The following is a 22,957-nucleotide window of genomic DNA, read 5'->3' on the forward strand; positions in this document are numbered from 1 at the left end:
TATGGAGTAAAATTGTAATTCTGCTTAATTCCTGACCACAGAAAAGAAGCTTCAATTCTCAGTTTCTACCTTAAAATGAGGATCCTATCAGAGGCGCCATTTGGGGGGGGGGGGAGTCAGGGGTGGGCAATTGCCCACCCCAGATTTTCCAGGGGGCCCAAGCTTCCACCACAAAGGGCCCTATTCCGGCTATAATTATCCATTATGTCCAACATAATCCATTCTGTTTAAATGATTTGAACTAACTGCACGCCTATTAGCCAAAGAGCGTAATTACCTGACGACCCTTGAGGTAATTACGCTATTTCCTAATAATCATTGTAAACTTTGAAAGTAGGTTAGATTCATAATAAAAGTCTCAAGTTCTGTCAAATGCCCCATGCCCACCCCAAGATTTGGCCCAAATGGTGCCTCTGGATCCTATAACGGTCTGTATAGACAATCATTCTCTAGGATGGCTGGGCATAATGCCTATCCAAATGGTTTGGAATTGGGCACAAGTGACAGCTTAATCCCCAGTCCTAAACTTGGAGTTCTAGGCTATAGAATGGATACATGGCTATAACTTCTTCCTATCAAGTACCTATTTTTTTCGTGAACAAGGGTAGCCAGAGCCTCGATGACTCATTTGACTTGTGTCTAAGTAAGTTATTAAATACATATTTCAGCAAAATTAACACAGCAAATTTTCATTTTAATATGCTTATACAAAAATAGATTTAAGAAGTTTTACTTTTAAATCTAAGAATTACTTGTTTTGCCTTTTCAACTTTTTGGTTACATACAACAACATATGTAAATCAAACTAAGAAAACTTCTGCCAAATAGTTATCTCCAGTTTTAATGTGTCGAAAGCAGAAATTCGTATTAGGTTTGGCTTCTATACCGTTCCTGGTAAGATAACGGATATAAAAACAACAATATTTTTCAGAATAGGATTTTCGGAGAAATCCGGCCAAGAAATAAAAATAATTCAATCGAGCACGTGAATACCCTCTGTGATGTATTCATAATGCCCTTGAATATCCTAATATACTTTGCAAATTTATAATGCTACCATGGTCCATTCAGTATCTTGAAACTTTATTAAAAAAATAATTAATAAGATCAATTAGTTACTCTACATAAATTATCAAGATTGATGTCAAGGGACTAAGTAATATATCATTAATTGTTTAATTCATTATTGCCCCTAGATTCTACAAAATCCAAAAGATCATATTTTTTTCAACACTTTTATCAAGAAAACTTTACATATCAGAATTATTCTTTGTTAGGAAAGTTTTACCTCTTCATTGATGTAAAATTTTGAAATAACATGTACTGGACGCCTTACTACGAAACGCATCGATTTCATCCATACAAATAGATTTGAATCACAAGACCTCTTAACTTGTGAGTCCCCATTAAATTGTAATTTGTTAAACACTGACTCTACATGGGTCAATTTCAAAGCTAGTTCCTTTAAAAGAAGAAGAAGAAAATAACGAAAAATAATGATGTTTCCCTATCAAACTAGTTCTTTGGGAGTATATTATTAGCTATGCATGTGTTAGTAATGGATTTTAAGCTTCCACATTTGGACATCTTTCTTAAGCCCACTCCGAAAAATAGAATTTAATGTGTTTTTGAATTCTAGTTTGACCTTGGGAAGAGGGGTGGGGGTTTGTGGAAAAATAAAATTTTCGGTGAAGATTATTTTTTTCCGTGTTTCCCGGGACGTTCCAAGAACACAGTTTGGAGAGGGACTTTCCCTGTCTCATTAGCCTACCCTTTGCAGAAACGGAAATAATCATATTTTATCTATATTGCCAGAATTAAGAGGGGAGGAGAATATGAGAATTTAAAAATAATTTATTGAGGCATTGACAACTTGGTAAACAGCTCTTTAACATTGTGAATCGGCTGCCACAACTTTTTAAAGACTCTCCTTTTTGTGTTAGAAAAAAACATTATTATTATGATTAATTATTGCCAGAAATTTATTACTCTGATTTCATTCGAGTCATCTTGCTAAAGTACTCTAGTAGTATTTCTTCTCAGGTATTCAACGCCATCTACTCTATTTTATAGGTACGCTTGTGAAGTAAACAAGAACATAAACTATAGGTTCCAGAGACAAGGGCCACTGTCTCCTTGAGAATATTAGATTCCTCTTTTGGGAAATGATGCTCTTTAGGAAGTCATATCGCCAGATAAAATGTAGAAGGTATAACTTCTATTTCTGATTTTAGGTAGCAAGTAAATTGGGTATAGAAAAAATATTAAGGCTGGGCAGGCTGCCAATTAGAGGGAGAGGGGTTTAATTACCTCCTTGTCTTTTAAAAAGCATTTCTCAATGTTACTATTAAAAACAGCGAAAGTATAAAAATGCTCCCTCCTCCCACTAAATTTTTAAAATGTTATCTTTTTCTAGTAACTTTATTAACCCCTTCATACGTGTAGTCACCGTATGTATGGCGCTTTTGCACTGTTTTCCCCCTTCGACACATTAAGTCAAAGAAGCTTACTAAAATAGAGCCTCATTATGGTTTTATTTCGTTCTTATTTTTATTTCGTTCTTATTTTGAAACGCAGATCCGGTCTGAGAGGAGAGCGGGAGTTCACGGTTCTTCCTTTTATTTAGAATAAAAAACAAAGGAGTTTTTTCAACTGGAAGTAGGGAACAATACTAAAATTTAAATCGAACAGAAAGTATTCAGTATATGAGGAGGGCTACCCCTTCCTAGACCCTCGCTCTTTACGGTAGGTCAACTTTTTTTAAACACTTCTCGTTCAAAATCAACCTCCCTTTTGTTTGAGAAATCTTTTCTAAAGAATCAAACAGTTCGTGGTAACGAGCGACCCGGCTCAATAGTAAACGAAACTCTAAAAAACGGAATTTTGATGCTAAAAGATACATCAAAAGAATCGAATTTTCATGCTGATTCTAAATATATAAGTGTTTGTTATCAAAAGTTACGAGCCTGAGAAATTTGCCTAATTTTGAAAAATAGGGGGAAACACCCCTAAAAGTCATAGAATCTTAACGAAAATCACACCATCGCATTCGGCGCATCAGAGAACCCTACAGCAAAAATTTCAAGCTCATATCTACAAAAATGTGGAATTTCGTATTTTTTGCCAAAAGACAGGTGCGTGTTTATTTGTTTTTTTTCCCCAGGGGTCATCGTATCGACCAAGTGGTCCTAGAATGTCGCAAGAGGGCTAATTCTAATGGAAATGAAAAGTTCTACTGCCCTTTTTAAGTGACCAAAAAAATTGGAGGGCACCTAGACCCCCTCCAATGCTCATTTTTTTCCCAAAGTCAACAGATCAAAATTTTGAGATAGCCATTTTGTTCCGCATAGTCGAAAACCATAATAACTATGTCTTTGGGAATGACTTACTCCCCCACAATCCCTGGGGGAGGGGCTGCAAGTTACAAACTTTGACCAGTGTTTACATATAGTAGTGGTTATTGGGAAGTGTACAGACGGATTACAGACGGAGTGTACGGGAGGATCTTTCCTTGGAGGAATATGTCATGGGGGAAAAAATTCAATGAAAAAAGTGGAGGATTTTCTAGCATTACTATAAAAAAACAATGAAGAAATAAACATAAAAACGTTTTTTTCAATTGAAAGTAAGGAATAGCATCGAAACTTAAAACGAAGAGATTATTACGCATATGAGGGGTTCTAAAAATACTTTAGCATAATGAGCGAGGTATTTAGGAGGAGATAAATACCTCGCTCTTTATGCTAAAGTATTTTTAGTAATTTCAACTATTTATTCTACGGCCTCTCTGATTCAGGGGTCATTCTTAAAGAATTGGGACAAAACTTACGATTTAATGTAAAGAGTGAGGTATTAACGAGGGTACAAACCCCCTCGTAAACATAATAAAAATATAAGAATATAAAAGTTTGTTACGTAAGTTAATTCTTAAGTTACGTATATTTTTTACTAAGAAAAACGTTTGTTAAAAATTAATAGTTCTAGTGGCCTTTTTAAGTAACCGAAAAATAGGAGGGCAACTAGGCCTCCATCTCCACCCCTTATTTCTCAAAATCGTCTGATCAAAACTAAGAGAAAGCCATTTAGCCATAAAAAGAATTAATATACAAATTTCATTTTAATAATTTATGTGCGGAGAGCCAAAATCAAACATGCATTAATTCAAAAACGTTCAGAAATTAAATAAAAAAAAACTAGTTTTTTTTAATTGAAAGTAAGGAGCGACATTAAAACTTAAAACGAACAGAAATTACTCCGTATATGAAATGGGTTGTCCCCTCCAAAATCCCTCGCTCTTTACGCTAAAGTTTGACTCTTTGCCACAATTCTACTTTTTAAAACAATTAAAAGCTTTAGCGTAAAGAGCGAGGGATTGTGGAGGGGACAACCCATTTCATATACGGAGTAATTTCTGTTCGTTTTAAATTTTAATGTCGCTCTTTCAGTTAAAAAAGTTTCAGTTGAAAGTCTTACTTTCAGTTAAAAAAACTAGTTTTTTTTATTTAATAAGAACAAAGAGTCAAACTTTAGCGCAAAGAGCAAAGGTTGAAGAAGGGGCCGCACTACTTATATCCTGAATAATTTCTGTTTGTTTTAAGTTTTGATGTTGCTCCTTCGTTTAACTGAAAAACCTCGTATTTAATTTCTTACTATTTTTTAAATCATGCCTGGAAATCTTTTACATATAATATTTATTCTGGAAAATTTTCCTCTTCACGATTGGTTCTCCCTGTGAGAATCCTCCCCACAAAAAATTAACCCGAAAAAATTTCGTATATTACCAATAAAAATACTGCATGTGAACAAAATGGGTGAATTTTCCATATTGTAGCCCTTACCCTTGAAAAATTTTCTAGCTTTTGGTGCCAATTTACAAAAATGGCGCCAAATTTCATCAAGATCATCCAAAAAAAAATCCTCAATCGTTTCCTTATCTTCAGTAGGAAAATCAAAAGAACTAAATAACAATAATAATGACCATTAAATATTTAACAGTAAAAGAAGATGATTATAATAGTAAGACAACTAAATAATATGTTTATATGAATTATGCAACTATTAATAACCTGTAGCCGACTAATGGTGAACATAATGTTTAGTTTTGAAAATTTCGCGCAAATGACATTTTTTTTCGTTCCGCATTTGTTTTCTTACTGAGGTGCTTATACCAGTTCCCACAAAAGGCTTCATGTTCCGGGGCTTTTAGGTTACCTAAAGAAAAAGTGCGGTAATTAAGGCTACCAGGATATAAGATCACAGGAATGAACTGCATTGCTTGGGCAACACATGGAAAAGTAAATGCTAGGTTTTATGGTGAAAAAAAAAAAAATACACTTTCATTTGAAAACAGCTCTTGATGCCACTAAAAGAAAAGATCCATGGCTCTTTACCTTTCTTAATAATTAAATTTTTGCTATAAGGAAAGGGGAATATAAGTATTGACCAACATCTAATGCTGCCACATCAAAAATGATGTGGGAATAGGTTATACGTAAAACAATTATTTTATCGGAGAAAGGAAAGAAAAAAGTTCTCACTTGAGAGGGGTGGAGCAGGAGAATACATAATTTTGTTGGTCTTTGGTATATGTTTGCTAGAATCAATTTTTAAGATTAGCAGCATTCGTTTACTGGGTACAAACTTAATTACCTAAATTAAAAATTTTGTACCCAGGTTTTCTTCTCAGTTAAGAATGTACATTTGTTTTACCATATAAGGAATAAATTGATGTGTAAATTCGTATGGGTGATGAGCGCCATCTAAATTTGTGTGAGTTTCAGTCTCATCCTGAAGAACATTTCTTAATTTTAAGGCTCTTCAGAATCAAACCAAGAAAAAGTATATTTTTCTTTCTAGCCAATTAGTTATTTATTCATAAAATCAATTAAGTAAATTTCTACTTGGTTAAGTTTACCTTTGTATCGTAATGCTCTGACAATGAATATGCCTAGCTAGATGCATTTGGTTCAACACATTTGATGTTCTTTAAGTCCAAAAATGGTAAAATTTTCAGATCAGATGATTTAAATAGTTATAAAGAAATAAAATATCATAAATACTGTCTAGTATGGTTAAACGAAACTAGTAAACAACGTTTCGACAGTTACGCTAGTAAGGGGAGCTTCATGGGGACACCCTCTTCTAAAATCTCACAGTTTTGACTGTTCCGCTATCATTTAAATATCATCCCTGCATTATACGGTTATCTAATTTTTTTTTTAGTTCGTTTATTTATTCCAGCTCTCAAACTGGATTCCTGTGTAAGTGCCTGTTAGACTAGGATTTAAGAGCCATGCCTTAAATTATCTACGCCTAAGATGTTACTTTTGGATCCATGGGCACCCAAAAACTAGAAAATTTCTTAGATCTTTTTTTCTTAGACTGCTTTTCCATCTACACTTAAAACAAAATAAAAAATTGAAAAACGGGCAAAATTTTTGAATGAGATAGTAACAAAAAAAAAACATGAAATATATACCCCTCACGGGAAACTTCTCCGTGAAAGTTACTTCTAAAGTAAAGTATACCCCCCCGCGTAGTTCCCTCAAGACAGTTGCGTATTCACTGAAAATCCCCCTCCCCGTAAAGTTTCATGCGGACGATTCAGCCTGAAAAATTATCCTTAGTAAACTTTCATTTGAAAAAGACATTAATCTCTAACCGGTTTCCTGATCACTCTAGAACTATGCCCTTCCGCAGATTTTTTTCCAGAAATCGAAACACGCGGAAAATAACCCCCGAACAATTCCCTTGTAACATCTACACATACAAAATTGAGTTGGCAAAGATAATGTTGAACAACAAGGGAAATTACGGTTTTTGTATGGTTAATAATAAGCTGCTATTTGTTCATTTTATGACTAAAAAATACAGAGTATCAGTTATAGTGGTTTTATTAGGAGATTTTAATACTAAGGTCTGTAGAAATAGGGGTACATGGTATGCTAGCCTTAGTAAGTTTGGTATAGAAAAAGAAAACGGCAATGGGTAGAGACTAATGCAATATTGTTGGTATAACAATCTAGTTATAAGTAACACAGCATTTGGTTATAACATGGCCCATAACTTAACATGGTATTCAGATAACATGAAGGTAAGACAGCTAACCTTATTGATCATGTTATTGTAAACCGAAGACTGGCAGGATCGATACAGGTTACTAGGGTATAAAGAAGTGCAGTTATTGATGTAAAAGGTAAAGATCATTTTCTAATAGTGCCTATTGTGTCTAGAGTTGAAATTTACCTTAATTACCTTAATTCGTACTTCAGAGCGATAAGGTCCATTGGATCTGTGTAGCTCTGTGAGTGATGATGACTGACATCTGTTACTGATCTGGATCTTGCCAGCAGTATTTCCAGTTCCTGCATGACCACTCGCTGTCCAGTTACTTCTTGAAAGTTATAGGTGAGTTTGCTGACACTGTAGACTTGGAGAGGGAATTCCAGTCGTTGACAATTATTTCGGAGAAGAAGTTTTGACGCATTCTAGTGTTCACATGGCATTTAGGAAGTTTCTTTGAATGGCCTCTTGTATGGGATTGGTAGGACATATTCAGGTTGAGGAGACTAGATGTATCATTAGAGAGTTTATGGGTGAGCAGCATGTCACCTCGTCTGCGGCGGTACACCAGAGTGGGTAATTTGAGTTTTTTTAGTCTTTCATCGTAGGGGAGGTCTTTCAGCCCATTTATAACCTTGGTGGCACGCCTATGCACGCCCTCAAGAAGTCTCGTGTCGCCTTTATATTGGGGAGTGGCTATGCAGTTTCCAAAGTCAAGGTTCGGTCTTATGATGACCTTATAAAGTTTAAGAAATACTTTAGGTGATCTGCTTGTAATAGATCTCTTGAGTAGGCCAAGTCCTGTATTAGATTTAGAAACCACATTCCCTATGTGGGAGTGGAACTTGAGCTGATTATCAACGAGTACACCTAAGTCCCTTTCTTCATTGTGGGTTTGAAGATCAATCCTTGTTCTCTTCTCAGGATCCCACATTGAGTACACTGCGCTTTCATTCTTTGGTCCAAAGTGCAAGACGCAGCATTTGCCGATGTTGAATGACAGCAGCCACTCTTCAGCCCACTCGTTGATATGGTCAAGATCGGCTTAGAGGCTTGCGCTGTGTGCTTGACCGAAAAGCTTAGAATCATCGGCAAATAGTGTGATATTGTTGCTGACCCTGGTGACTAAATCATTGATGTAAATCAAGAAGAGGGTTGGGCCAAGGACTGTACCTTGTGGAACACCACTCATGATATCGCAAGGTTTGGAGTATATCTTCTGACCACCTGATTCAAACTGTCTGACCCTTTGTGTGCGTTTAGTGAGAAAACACACGAGCCAATCGACCGTCATCTGGTTCAGACCCGCAGAGAAAAGCTTTATGCAAAGCCTTCTGTGGGGGACCTTGTCAAACGCTTTGGCTAGATCAAGGAGAATCAGGTCAACAGGTATACCAGCGTCGAGGAGCTTGGTGATGATATTATAAGTTTCAAGTAGATTGGTTTCCACCGACTTATTGCAACGGAATCCATGTTGGTTATTAGAAAGTATCATGTGGGTTGTAAGATGCTCATGGATCGCATCATTCACGATTCTCTCAAGAAGCTTAGCAACGACGGACGTTAGGCTAATTGGTCTGTAATTATCTGCTCTGGATTTGTCCCCTTTCTTGAAAATGGGGGCCACATGTGGCTCTTTCCAATCAGATGGAATAGTGCCGGAGTTAAGCGAAGATTGGAAGATGCTTGTAAGGGGTGCAGTGATGATGCTTGTAACTTCTTTCAGTAACCTCGGAAGGATGTTGTCTGGTCCAGCAGATTTGTTGGCATCAAGGTTTGAAAGTCGCTTTAGTACGGCAGCTTCGTCTATGATTATTTATGATTTTATGATTATTTATGATTATTACGCTTATGATTATTTGAGAAGTATAACTACCATCTGGGAAGCTTTGACGTTGGTTGACTTAAGGATGAGATTTGCAAGAATCTTTCCAGGAACAGCTGAATGCTAAACTAGAGATTCCGAAATTTGACAATGTAGAAGATGGATGGAATAATTTTAGGAAAATAGTTTGCAATGTCACTGATGGTGTATTATGAAAGATAGTTAGTACTGCAACTAAAAGTATTAGTGAAAATACTTTGTCATAGAAAGGAGGTAGAGCTTCAACAAAAATTATTTGAGAGATATATCATATGAAAGTAAAAGGAATGTCGATAAAGTGCTGGCTGCTGAAGATGCAGCCAGAAGGTAGAATAATAAAATATTGTACTGGTATATTGATAAATTGAGAAGGAATGTTAAACTAGACTTTCCCAGTTATAGACGGGAATGAGGCCAAAATTATTGATAATGAAAGAGCTAAAGAAAGACGGGAAATATACTTTGAAAATATGCTAGATCGTGATAAAGTTACAGGAAAAGATATATCAAGGAATGACGAAAATTGCGACACTGAGTGTGAAAGAAGATTTATTTTGTTAGGAAAAATTAATGACAGCACTATATAGATTAAAAAATAATATAGCTATAGGTGATGTAGATGAAGGTTTAAGAGAAGAACAATGTGTTTTTAGGAACCAGATCTCCACTCATTAATTAATAATTGAGAAGCGTGTGAGTCATTAAACCCCTTTATTCCTCAGTTTTATAAATAATGATCAAGCGTTTGATTCAGATGACAGACGAGCATTAGCAAAGGTCTTATCCATGTATGATATACCAGACAAATACCCTATATTCAAGGGGCTAGTGGTATGAACTAGGATAACATGGCTGCAGTTAAGGTAGGAAATGTAGTGACTGGTTTCGTATTAATTAGGGATGCCGGATATGCTGAATCTGACAGTGAGATTGTCATTAAGATTTTTTGACTTTTAAGGGTTTTTCTTCCTTTCCAAAAATTAGGCAAATTTTCTCAGGCTCGTAGGTTTTGATGGGTAACACTAAACTTAATGAACCTTATATATTTGGAATCAGAATGATAAGCCAATTGTTTTTATGCGTCTATTGATATCAAAATTTCCTTTTTCAGAGTTCCTTTTACTGTTGAGTCGTGTCCATCCTTACTTGCAGTATGTTACCATGAACTATTTGATATGACTCTTCACTTTCCTTTGAAAACTTCTTTTTCGGAACGTTTTGTTTTAAATTAATTTCAATTAAACGGTCGTTCTTTATGCTGAGTTGTCAAACAGTTCGTGGTGATGAACTGTAAGTAAGGAGGGACCTGGCTCAATAGTAACCGAGACTCAAAAAACGGAGTTTTGATACCAATAGATGCATCAAAAGGATCGAATTTTGATGCTGATTTCAGATATATAAGTTCCATCAAGTTTATTCATTTCTATCAAAAGTTACGAGAGAATATTTTCTTCATTTTCGAAAAAAGGGAGAAATGCCCCCTAAAAGCTATAGAATTTCAATGAAAATCACACCATCAAATTCAGGATATTAGAGAAACTTGTTGTAGAGGTTTCAAGCTCCTATCTGCAAAATGTGGAATTTGTGTTTTTCGCCAGAAGAAAGGTCGCGGATGCGTGTTTATTAGTGTTTGTTTGTTTATTTTTCCCAGGAGTGATCGTACCGACCCAGTGGTCCCAGAATATCATGAAAGGGTTCATTCAAACTGGAACTGACAGTTCTAGTGCCCTTTTTAAATGACAAAAATAGGAGGGTAACTAGGCCCCATCCAAGCTCATTTTTTCTTAAGGTCACCCGATCAAAACTTTGGAATAGCCATTTTGTTCAACATAGTCGAAATACCCAACAAAAATGTCTCTGAGGATGACTTAGTCCCCCGCACTCTCCGGGGGAAGGGCTGCAAGTTGTGAACTTTTGTCATTGTTTACATATATTATTGGTTATTTAGAACTATACAGACTTTTTCGGGGAAATTTTTTTATGGTGAGGGGGGTGGGGTGGGGGGAAAGGTTCCACGGGAGGATATTTCCATGGAAAAATTTTTCATGGGGAAGGTAATTTTCCATTAAGGGGGTGCTGGATTTCCCGGCACTATTTAAAAACGATCAGAAATTAAATAAAAACAAATTTTTTCAACTAAAAGTGAGTAGCAATATTAAAACTTAAACAAGCAGAAATTATTATGCATATGAGTGGGTTCGACCGCTCGTCAATACCTCGCTCTTTACGCTAGAGTTTTTCAGTACTTCCAAAAGAATTGTATTTTAAAAAGATTGGAGTACTAAGTTTTCTAAAGATTTCAAATAATTTCAAAAGAAATTCTTAAAGAATTGGAACAAAATTGGAACTTTAGCGAGAAGAGCGAAGTATTGACGAGGGGGCAAACCTCCTAATAGAACCCCTAATATACGTAATAATTTTAACGATTTCTGCTCGTTTTAAGTTTTGATATTGCTCCCTACTTTCAATAGAAAAAAACTTGTTGTTTTATTTAATTCTTAAAGACCTGAAACGAAAAGTCAAACTGATCCCATTGCATATGGAATAATGCTGCTAACATGAACATCAATTTTGTATAGCTGTTAATAGAAATCCATCGGAATTGAATTTATTTCATATATATTCGACTCAATAGTTGTGGTAAGCATAATACTTGATGGCCATTCCTTCCACTCCATCACAGTAGGTTCTTTTTCCAAAATTCGGCTAATAGTAGGGGAAAGATACGGAAAAAAAATGGTCGAACCAGGAAAAAATTGGTACAGAAATTATTTTTGCCCCACTGTGTTCAGAAAAGAGAGCTCTACAATATATCAAAAACCTAAAACTGTATCCCGTTGCGAAATTCCCTTTTTTTCACGTTTTTTGCGCCTATTTTTTAGATATTTCCAGAATCCGAGAATGAGGAACCGTGAAAAGAAAAGTAGTTTATTGATGGTTTCCCTTTTAAGAAACGATTGTTTTTGTGCTCTTTTATTAGACAGAAACATCACGTTTAATCATTTAATTCTTTTTTATGTTTTGTTTTTGTTTTTGTATGAAGTAAAAAAAAAAAAAAAAATCAAGCGACACACGATCACGGGGTATTTTTCGAAGAGGAGCACGAATTTTTCGGTTCAGAATGAGGGTTTTCGTTGTAACATTCACCGACAGCTCACTTATTCCCAGTTCTCTTTTTTAGATGGCTGAGACCGCATTTTTATGTCCCCTTTGTGAACGTTCAATAGACACCTCAGAATCGTCGGTACTGGCAGAAAAAGGAGCTACGGCGATCAATGAAGCTAGTAAAACGAGAGGTACCAGCATCTCTGTCGAGGCAGGGAACCAAGTCCATGTTGTTTGCAGAAAGACTTTCACAAACAAAATATACCTGTCGAAAATTGAGAATGAGAGACGACGAACCTTGCAAGAAAAGACGGAAGCAGAAAAAGTGGTACTCCGATCACGGACTCCAAGTTTCAACTTCCAAGAGTGTTGCTTTTTCTGCACTACAAGGATAAATCTCCACACTACCCACAGAAAAGGACACGAGTGGTACAAGGTTCGGACTAAAGACTTTGAAGAGAGTATAAAGGCAGTGTGCAAAAGCCGTGATGATGATTGGTCAAATAACGTTTTCCGCCGAATATGTGCAGTGTCAGCCCTAAACGCAGTTGACGCCATTTATCACGCAGCCTGTTCTTCTATGTTTCGATTAAATAAGAGCCTTCCAGCCAGATTTGCGACTCAAGAACTTTTTGGAATTCTCGAAGATACTGAGCCAGATAAAAAACGTCCAAAAAGGGGGAGGCCAGGTCACGATGAAAGATATCAGGCGTTTTTGAAGCTGGCTACTTTTTTCGAAGAAAATGACGAAGAACAGTATACAGTCAGTGAACTTGTTGTTAAAATGGGAGAGCTTTTGAATGGGACAGACCTTGAACCGTACTGTAACAAGTACTTGAAGAGCAAGCTTCCTGAATATTTCAGTGACCAGCTAGTATTTGCAACTATTGACGGTAAGGCTGACGTGGTGACATTCAAAGAAAAAGCATCAGCGATACTCCAGAATTTTCATTACTTGGACAAAACCGATAACGAAGAGAGTGAGAAAATCAAGCTTATTAGAGCAGCAGCAAAGATTATCAAAAGTGATATCAAAGGACTGCCAGCACAGAAGGAGTCATATATGACCGCAAAGCAGATTTCTTCTAGAGAACAGCTGGAAGGCTCTCTACCTGATAGCCTAATGGTGTTCTTAGATGAAATATTCGTTGGAACCGATATTTCCTTCAAAGTGCTTTCCATTGGCAATTCCATCGTTCAAGCAGCTCGCCCGCGTGCCCTCATTTGTCCACTGCAACTAGGCTTAGCAGTGAAACTGAATCACCATTTCAAGTCCAGATTTCTTATTGACACTTTACACAGCCATGGATTCTGCTCCTCCTATGCTGAAGTCCAGAAATTTAAACGCTGTGCATCAGTCCATGATGAATCTAGCCTTGCAGGAGTTACCTCCGCACATGCTGTGCAGCATGTAGCTGATAATGCAGATCACGATGTTTGCACGATGGACGGAAGAAACACTTTCCATGGGATGGCTCTGCTAGCAACAGTCACGCCTCCTCTCATTAACAGCCGATCGCCCATTCCGAGAGTTGAAGTTTCATTAGATGAAGTAGCCCAAAAAGGAAAAATTCCCATCTACCCTTACCGCTTAAGTGAGACAGTGCTTTCAAAGGTGCAATATGAGAAGATCCCTGACAAAAATGTCAACGACCCGTATGCCTCACTCGATCAGCTCTGGTTAGCTACCGGGTTCCTGAATGTCCCAAGGCCGAGCTGGAATGGATTCATGCAGTCAGTTTTCTCTAACCAAATACATCATGAAACGAGAAACCTTCGCAGCAAGGCAAGCGTCTTGTTTTTGCCCATGATTGACCTCCCGTCTAGCAACGAATCCTGCCTTTACTCAACCTTGCGCTTTGTAGCTTCGCAAGGCAGAACCTACGGATTCACACCCGTTCTCACATTTGACCAGCCGCTCTGGTGGAAGTCTATGAAGATCCTCAAGTCCGACACGACGAATGAGCTGAGTATTATTGTTCTCAAGTTAGGCGGTTTTCATTTGATGATGATTTTCGTCGGATGCATAGGAAACCTCATGGAAGGTTCTGGTCTGAAAGAGGTTCTGGAATTGGTATACGCGACTGGTGCAGTGCCGCACATTCTTTCTGGAAAAGCGATTTCTAGAGCTGTTCGAGCTCACATTCTCGTGAGCTCGGCCATATATGCTCATCTCCTCGAAGAAGAGCAAGCGACGTTGACGTCTCTAGACATGTCTACTGTCTTCGCTAACGTACTGGATGGATACCTCCCACCCGAAGATCTCAGTCATGATCCCCAGCTCAAGCAACTTGAAAACTTTCTCAAGCAGAGACGCCAAGACCTGCTGACTCAGAGAACTGCGAAGCTCTGGTTTCAGTATCTTGACATGGTTGGGATACTGCTTAAGTTCATACGTACCGAGAGACTAGGCCTGTGGGATTTGCACCTACAATCTGCAGTAGAGATGCTTCCGTTTCTAGCAGTATCTGGACATAACCTCTATGTCATGTCGGTCTGGATATACCAGCAAGAGATGGCTAAGCTTCAAACTAGTCACCCACCAATCTTCGAAGCATTTGAACAGGGAGGTCACACCATTAGAAGATCAGAGCGACGCTGGGCTGGGCTCTCGGCAGATCTTGTCATCGAGCAGGAGTATATGAGAAGTCTGAAAACATCGGGCGGTCTTACAACTAGAGGTGGGATGACAGAACAGCAGAGAGCCATTTGGGTTCTGTCAAGACCAGCATGCCTGGAGATCAACCTCTTGATGCAAAATTTGACAAAAATTGGTTACTCGACAAGTGAGCAGCACCGCGACATGAGTTCCAGTAGAAAGGAGCGTGACTTCGACGATACCCAGAAGCTCGTCGGATACTTCGGAGAATCTTCTCCGTTCAGAGGTGACAATCAGCTTAGAAACATTGCCAACGGCATAACTTCTTCCCAAGATGTTAATGTTGACGAGGCCGATGTGGCTGGAAAGTTGATTCTAAGTAAGATGACGGGAAAAACCTTGAAGGAGCAAGTCTTCAAGAAAAAAGACCAAGTGACCCTAATGAATGCCAAAATGGCGGGATCCTCTGTGGTAGCGCACATAGATCCGGCGCTCCTTTTCCAGCGGTTTATAATAGTAGCCCAACGAACTGACCTCCGAGAAGAATACTTCAAGTACGAACTTTGTACGATTCCTCCTTCTCTTTTCGAAAGCGATGGCCTTATGAGAAAAGCAAATAAGCCAGAGCTTGCAAAAGCGATCTTTCTGGCTTGCGGGATTGAGACTCAGTCACCCTCAAGACCTGCTTCTCTTCTACATCGAGTTCCATGGAAGGTAGGGTCAACCTTCAAGGTCATCTTTGCTTCATACGTCCATTACGTACAAGCAAGGTACCCTAGTGCGATCGTTGTGTTTGACGGATATGAAGGTGGTCCAGCAATCAAAGATGCTACCCATTTACGTCGAGCAAGGATGGTTGGCCGCCAAGTCTTTTTCACCGAAGAGATGACCCTCTGCATGAAGAAAGAAGAGTTTCTTTCATGTAAGACAAACAAAGGACGTTTCCTGAAGCTGCTCGGCAACCATTTGGAAGCCGTTGGTTTCCGAATTTTCCACTCGGAAGGAGACGCCGACGTTCTGATTGTAGAAAAAGCCGCAGAAGCTGCTAGTCTTACAGACACAATCGTGGTTGCTGATGATACTGACATCTTGGTTCTTCTGATCAGTCGATCAGATTCGCGTTCCGGGCGTTTATATTTTTCACCTGAAGCTAAGTTTGGCGGTACTAGTTCAGCTTGGGATATTAGTGAGATGAAGCAGAAGCTAGGAACAGATGTCAGCAATCTGATACCGTTCTGTCATGCCGTGCTGGGTTGTGACACAACCTCTCACCTTTACGGAATAGGAAAGGGCAAAGCCGTTCAGCTGCTACTTTCCAACAAGAGTTTCAGGGACAGCGCTGCTATATTTGGCGACAAGCTCGCATCGCTTGACGATATTGGGGCAGCAGGAGAGCGAGCATTGTTGATACTGTACGGTTGCCCTGATGTTTCGAACCTGGACACTGCCAGAAAGCTAATCTTTCACAGAAAAGTGAGCACTGCCACCACTTTCGTGCATCCATAAGAACTGCCACCGACTCAGGCAGCAGCGAAGTACCAATCGCTACGTGTCTACTGCCAAGTTCAAATCTGGCTCGGGAACCAAGTAGACCCTTTACGCCTGGGATGGAAACTGCAGATTAACGAAGTTTTTGCGCCAATAAAAACAGATCTCCCTGCCGCTCCGTCTCAGCTGCTGAAAATTATCAAATGCTCGTGTCGTATTGACGGCTGTGATAGTGAAATGTGTACCTGTAAGAAAAACGGACTTGAGTGTACTATAGCCTGCCGTACCTGTAAGGGAAGCTCGTGCAACAATTCGAAGTTTCAAGAAGAAGAACTTAGTGAAGAAGAATAACAGTTAACTGTGATGATAAAAAATCTAGTTCCTATATTTTGATGATGTGCAATTTTTATATATTTGAAAAATAAGATAAAAGCTTTTCTCTGAACACATTAAGTTAGAACCTACCTTGTCTCATGGTGTTTGGCGCTGAGGTGTTTCGTCATTCCTGTTTATTGTTGTTTAGTCTTTTTTTTTCTAAGCCTTTCGTTTACATAGCCAAATAGACTACAACGCTGGTAAGAGTTTTTTTCCCCAAAGACACAGTTTTTTTCCCCATTTTTTTTTTTTTGCTGATAAATATTTTTCTTTTGGTCAGGTAACGAAATGAGTATCAGAAATGAATTCAGAGCCAAAAGCTGATCTAAAAAGATGTGTAAAACATTATAGTTTACGTTTTTAATTTTTTCCCCGGTTTTTGAGAAAATAAATAAAAAAACATTAAAAAAAAACAATTTCGCATCGAGCTAGAGATTTAGATTTTTGATATGTTGTTAAGCAATGTTTTCCAGTCCGGATGGTGAAGAAACCATTTCTGTACCAATTTTTTCCTGGTCAAAACTTATTTTTCTCCTACTATAAGGAGTATTCATTCGTATTTTTCTAAGCCGAATGAAGTCAAACAGCTTTCTAAATATTGAAAATTTGAGAAGGTATTTTAAAAAGGCATACCTAGTATTTCCTTTGTATTTTGATACAAAAAAAAACTATTGTACATTTCGTTAGTGGTTTGACATTCATTATGGAATATTTACGTTTTCACAGATCGTAGTACCAAACTGTAGGTATGGAGCGACTCGGCTCAATAGTAACCGAAACTCTAAAAAACAGAATTTTGATATTACTAGGTGTGTCAAAGATTTGACTTATTATGTAGAATCCAAATATATAAAATTCATTACGTTTGATGTTACCCATCAAAAGCTACGAGCCTAAGAAAATTTTCCTGATTTTTGAAAAAAGGGAAAAACACCCCTTAAAAGCCAAGCCATCTTAATCAAAGCTAAAACATCAAATTCAGCGTATCTGAGAATCTTACTGTAGATGTTCCAAAATCCCATCGGCAAAAATGTGGAATTTTGTATTTTTACCTGAAAAAAAAAATCACGTATGAGTGTTAATTTATTTATTTTTTTCCCAGGGATAATCACATCGAACCAATAGTCATAGAATATCGGATAAGAACTCATTCGAATGGGAACTAAAATTTTTAGCACCCTTTCTAAGTGGCCAAAAATACTCGGGGCTACGAGCCCCCCCTGCCACCCTCTTTTATCTCAAAGTCGATCGATCAAAATTTTGAGATAGCCATTTTGTTCAGCATAGTTGAAAAGCACAGTAACTATGTCTTTGGGGATAACAAGATCACCCTCAGTCCCCGAGGAAAGGTCTGTAAGCTATGGATTTTGCCCATTGTTTATGTATAGTATTTGTGATTGGGAAGTATACAGACACTTTTCCGGGAAGGGGTGAATTTTCTGCTATTGGGACTATTCACGGGGAGAATTATCTTTGGAGATTGAAGTTTTCGGGTGGGGAGGGGATGAATTTTCAAAGGGAAACTTTACGCTGGGGGAATTGGCTAGAAATCCTATAAGAATTTTTTTTATTTGTCTTAATTTATCTTTACCGGCTCAGTTTTAAATGTGGATATGTTAAGGAGGATCGTTCGGGGAAATTTTTACCGGGTTGGAATTGTCTAACGTATCAATCTGTTAGAGGGGGTAGGGTGAGATTTTCCAACGGAAAAATTCTCCTTAGGGGAGTTTTCAAACGGAAAAATTTTCAATAGGGAACTTTTTGGGGGAGTAACTTTCTATTATTGGTTGGGGGCTATGTATGAGAAAAATTTTTAATAAAGGAAAGGATTTCTGGCATGATTTTAAGAACATTCAGAAATAAAAGTCTTTTTCAAATGAAATCGCGCTAAGAAAAATTTTTCGTCTAGAATCGCCCGCAAGAAATTTTCCGGGTGAAATTTTTAGCTGGACAATTGAAATTGTCTTGGGTATTTACCTAGCGAGGGGAAGGCATTTTATGCGGAAAAAATTCATGGAAGAAGATTCCTTGGGTAAGGAATTTTCCATGGACGGGGAGGCGGATTTCCCGGCATTGTTTAAAAACGATCAGAAATTGAATTAGAAAAAAAAAATTCTACGCATAGTGAGGAGCAACATCAAAATTTAAAGTGAACAGAAGTTACTACATAAATGAAAGGGGCTACCTGCTCCTCAAGACTTCACTCTTTCTGCCACAGTTTGACTTTTTGTCCTAGTTCTTTAAGAACGACTCCAGAAACACAAATGCCGTATAATTAGGATAATACTTTATTTTAAATTCTATAAACAAATTTAGTGCTTTCAGTTCAAGTGCTTCTCATGTGTTTCTTTTATTTAATTATATTGTGAAGTAATTTACTTCATCATTGAGCTAACATCTATCTGTGTATGCCGAAGGATTTCCTTGACACCGAATAATAGACTAGAGTTCATTCTATCCGCAACTTAATCGGTCAATCAAAGGCTTTAGGCTGGCTTAATTGCGGAAGTGGAGGTAGAAAAGTAATTTTTCTGTTGTTGTTATTTAATCCTCATTTTTAATTTGCTATTTCAGTTTTTCTCTCACTGCATTTTTATTCGGCACTTCACTGACATTAATCGGAAAACTAATCAATGAAATCAGCAAAAACATGGAAAACTATTTTTCAAAACAGCATAGGAAAACGGGGTTTCCGATTGTTTGATTTATTTGAATTTGAATGGAATAGAAACGCGACTTTGTTTTTTAATCTCAATCTACGCAGTTTTTAAAAATAACTTTTCTTATGTCATCGCTATAGATGTCTCTTGTACCTGAAGCTACTTCCCAGGCCTTTCACATCGTCTTTACACTTTTTCAAAAGGCTTCGATCAATATTTTCGGAGATCACTTTACTGTCTCTTGCACTCTCTTCCCTGTTCCAACTCCAGAGTTGGCTCTAGCTAAGAACTAGATATTCCCGGCAAATTTCCTGAAAACTACTTCCCCAAGTTTACTAGATTAGTGGTTTGTTTATGGATCGGAAATGTGATTTTAGAAAAAATAATCGGATTCTGGTGTGATTATGTTTTTATGCCTTAGACTTCAAAAGGAATGGATTTTTATGTGTGTGGTCACTCTCGCTGTAAATACACATTTATGCGAAGGTATGTCAGAATAATTGTTTTATTTTACTGCGTATGACCTTAAAAAAAAACAAGTGTCAAGAATCATTGCATCTATGGTAGATCTTACTACTTTTCCATAGATATCAACAGACTGTTTGATAATACCGATTTTCAGCTAATTAAGGTCTAAAACCGAATAAATAGGTGCAAAAATCTTGTAAAGTTTTGAAACTAACCATATAAGTTTGATTTATTTGATACTTTCAGTGAAAAAATGTCTTTACCTATCAATTTTACAATTAAAAAACAAATATATTTTCCAATTTCTCCTCCTCTGGCTATAGACGTCATAAGAAAATTATACTAGGCTACATTTGGTATATGACCAGTTAACATTTTTGGGTGGTATAGAAATACCCCAGAAAAATTTTGCATGGGAATTTCACACTAAAACTGCCCCCAAAAAACTTGAGCCATAAAAATCACTCTGCGGAAACTCGTCCTTTAGGGCACTCATCCCCCTAAAGGACGTCCTTTAGGGGAGTTTGAAATATTATAATTAGTTATAGTAATCGTTTCTATGACTTTCAAGGAAAGTGCTTCAGAACCCCTGTTTTTTATATGGAAGTCCTCAATGTACGACAAGGGGGATACGTCCCCCTTGAAAAAAAATTTTCCCCTTGGAAAATTGAAGAAATTAAGAAATGTATATAAATAAGAAAATGAGAGAAATTCTCATTTAAATCACCGTGAATAAAAAGTCTCGATAGCCCTTGATCTTAGGGACGTAGACTTGAGGCAATCTACAAATTTTAATGGAAGGTTGTTTGATAATTTGATAAGGGCCTCCCAGAAATATAAGCAAACTTCAGATTTCGGTGAGCCTTTCCACGTGTAAACCTATGCTTGTCCCCACCCCCTAGTGACCTTCATGGATTGAGCTTTAAATTCTCTTTCCTCATGTCCATCTCTTAGGTCGGTTGTTATGTGAGTTTAATCTCTTTTTTTATTACGCTGAAAAAATTTTTCTGCAACAAGACATATCATCCCCCAGCACTCATACTACAGGTGTGGTCTGAAAAAATTTCAGGGAACCAAGGGTGACTAGAGATTAATTTCTATGCCCCTCTCTAGAATTCTTTCTACATTTATATGAAGGCACACCGAGTATAACTGGTGCTTTGCAAGTCCTCCATAACTGGTGCTTTGCAAATATATATCATTGAACATAATTTTGTCAAGCCTTAAATGGGTCAGTTCACTGAAACTTTAAAATAAAAGTATATTTATTATCTATTTAGACCAAGGGATTCTTTAGGAAGTATTAAATAAAAAAAAACAAGTTTCTTTTAACTGAAAGTTTAAGTTTAATTCGATTTAATTTTCGAAAGTTTAATTCGATTTAAGTTTTAATGTCGCTCCTTACTTTCAGTTAAAAAAACTTATTTTTTTTATATTTAATTTCTGAACGTTTTTGAATTAATGCTTGTTTTAATTTTGACTCTCCGCACATGAATAATTAAACGAAATTTACATATTAATTTATTTTTTTGGCTAAATGGTTTTCTCATATTCTTGATCGGACAGTTTTGGGGAAAAAGGAGGGGGGAGGAGGCCTAGTTACCCTCCAATTTTTTGGTTACTTAAAAAGGCAACTAGAACTTTTAATTTTTTACGATCTTTTTTTTTAGTAAAAGTTGATATAACTTACGAATTAACTTACGTATCGAGCTTATATATTCGTATGTTTTTACTACGTATATGAGGGAATTCGCCCCCTTGCCAATATTTCGCTCTTTACACTAAAGCTTAAATTTTGTCCTAATTACTTAAGAATGACCCCTGAATCACAAAGGCCGTAGAATTAATAGTTGAAATTACTAAAAATACTTTAGCGTAAAGAGCGATTTATTAGGAGGAGGTGACCACCTCATATGCGTAATAATTTCTGTTCGTCTTAAGTTTTAATGCTGCTTCTTACTTTCAGTTGAAAAAACTTTTTCACATTTATTTTTTCATTTTTTTAAATCCTAGAAAGTCCTTCATGGAAATTCTCGTCCCCCATGACAAATTCCTCCATGGAAAGCTCCCCCCACCTAACCCTCTTCCCTCAACCCCTCTCCACCCCAACCCTAAAAAATCCCCCTGGACGTCTGTACACTTCCCAATAACCATTACTATATGTAAATACTGGTCAAAGTTTGTAACTTGCAGCCCCTCCCACGGGGACTCTGGGGAGTAAGTCGTCCCCAAAGACATAGTTATTAAGTTTTTCTACTATGGTGAATAAAATGACTATCTCAGAATATTGATCCGGTGACTTTGGGAAAAATGAGTGTGGGAGGGGCCCTAGGTGCCCTCCAATTTTAAGTAATTTAAAAAGGGCCCTAAAACTTAATTTCCGTCTGAATGAGCTCTTTCGTGACATTCTAGGACCACTGGGTCGATACGATCACCGCTGAAAAAAAAAACCAAACAAAAAACAAATAAACACGCATCCGTGATCTGTCTTGTGGCAAAAAATACAAAATTCTACATTTTGGTAGATAGGAGCCTGAAATTTCTACTGTATCGTTCTCTGATACGCTGAATCTGATGGTGTGATTTTCGTTAAGATTCTATCAGTTTTAAGGGGTGTTTCTTCCTATTTTCTAAAATAAGGCAAATTTTCTCAGACTTGTAGCTTTTGATGGGTAAGACTAAACTTGATGAAACTTATATATCTAAAATCAGCATTAAAATGCAATTCTTTTTATGTAACCATTGGTATCAAAATTCCGTTTATTAGAGTTTTGGTTACTATTGAGCCAGATTGGTCCTTACTACAGTTCGTTACCACGAACTGTTTGATCATGCCTCCTAGTGGGGTAACTGCTTCTGAAAACCGGAAGCATAATGTTTAGTTTTTGATCCTTTTAAGTCGGCTCGCTATTTCAGAATTATCATTCGATAGCTTTTTCGTACCCTTTCTGCCAAAAATTATTGTTCTGCGCGAGAACGTAGCAGCAAATGCCACTTTAATTTGGACAAAAAAAACACACACAAAAAAAAAAAAAAACAAATAAAACACGCATCCGTGATCTTTCTTCTGGCAAAAAAAGAAGCACAATTCCATATTTTTGCAGATATGAGCTTGAAACCAATACTCTAAGGTTCTCTGATACGCTGAATCTGTTGGTGCGATTTTCATTATGATTCTATGACTTTCAGGGGTGTTTACCCCTTTTTTGAAAATGAGGCAAATTTTCTCAGATTCACATTTCGATGGTTTAAATTAAACTCAATAAAACTTACATATTTCAAATCAGCATAAAATTCCGATCCTTTTAATGTATCTGCAGGTATCACGATTCCTTT

The 22,957-nt window shown here is 37.2% G+C and overlaps 1 protein-coding gene across 3 annotated transcripts in view; it reads left to right on the plus strand.

The window, feature by feature from the left end:
* The window catches only part of LOC136028895 (leukocyte tyrosine kinase receptor-like), a 244,527-nt gene that overhangs the window by 42,157 nt on the left and 179,413 nt on the right, over positions 1 to 22,957 (plus strand). The window contains exon 1 of one of the 3 annotated variants that reach the window (XM_065706871.1): positions 19,364 to 19,639. The exons of the other annotated variants lie outside the window; for them this stretch is intronic. Within the exon in view, the coding sequence (XP_065562943.1) occupies positions 19,558 to 19,639 (82 nt within the window). The 5' untranslated portion in view covers positions 19,364 to 19,557. Of the gene's footprint in view, positions 1 to 19,363; positions 19,640 to 22,957 lie in introns of those variants that run through there. 3 annotated transcript variants of the gene reach the window in all.

Source organism: Artemia franciscana, chromosome 1 (assembly GCF_032884065.1).
Source record: "Artemia franciscana chromosome 1, ASM3288406v1, whole genome shotgun sequence".
Taxonomy (NCBI): domain Eukaryota; kingdom Metazoa; phylum Arthropoda; class Branchiopoda; order Anostraca; family Artemiidae; genus Artemia; species Artemia franciscana.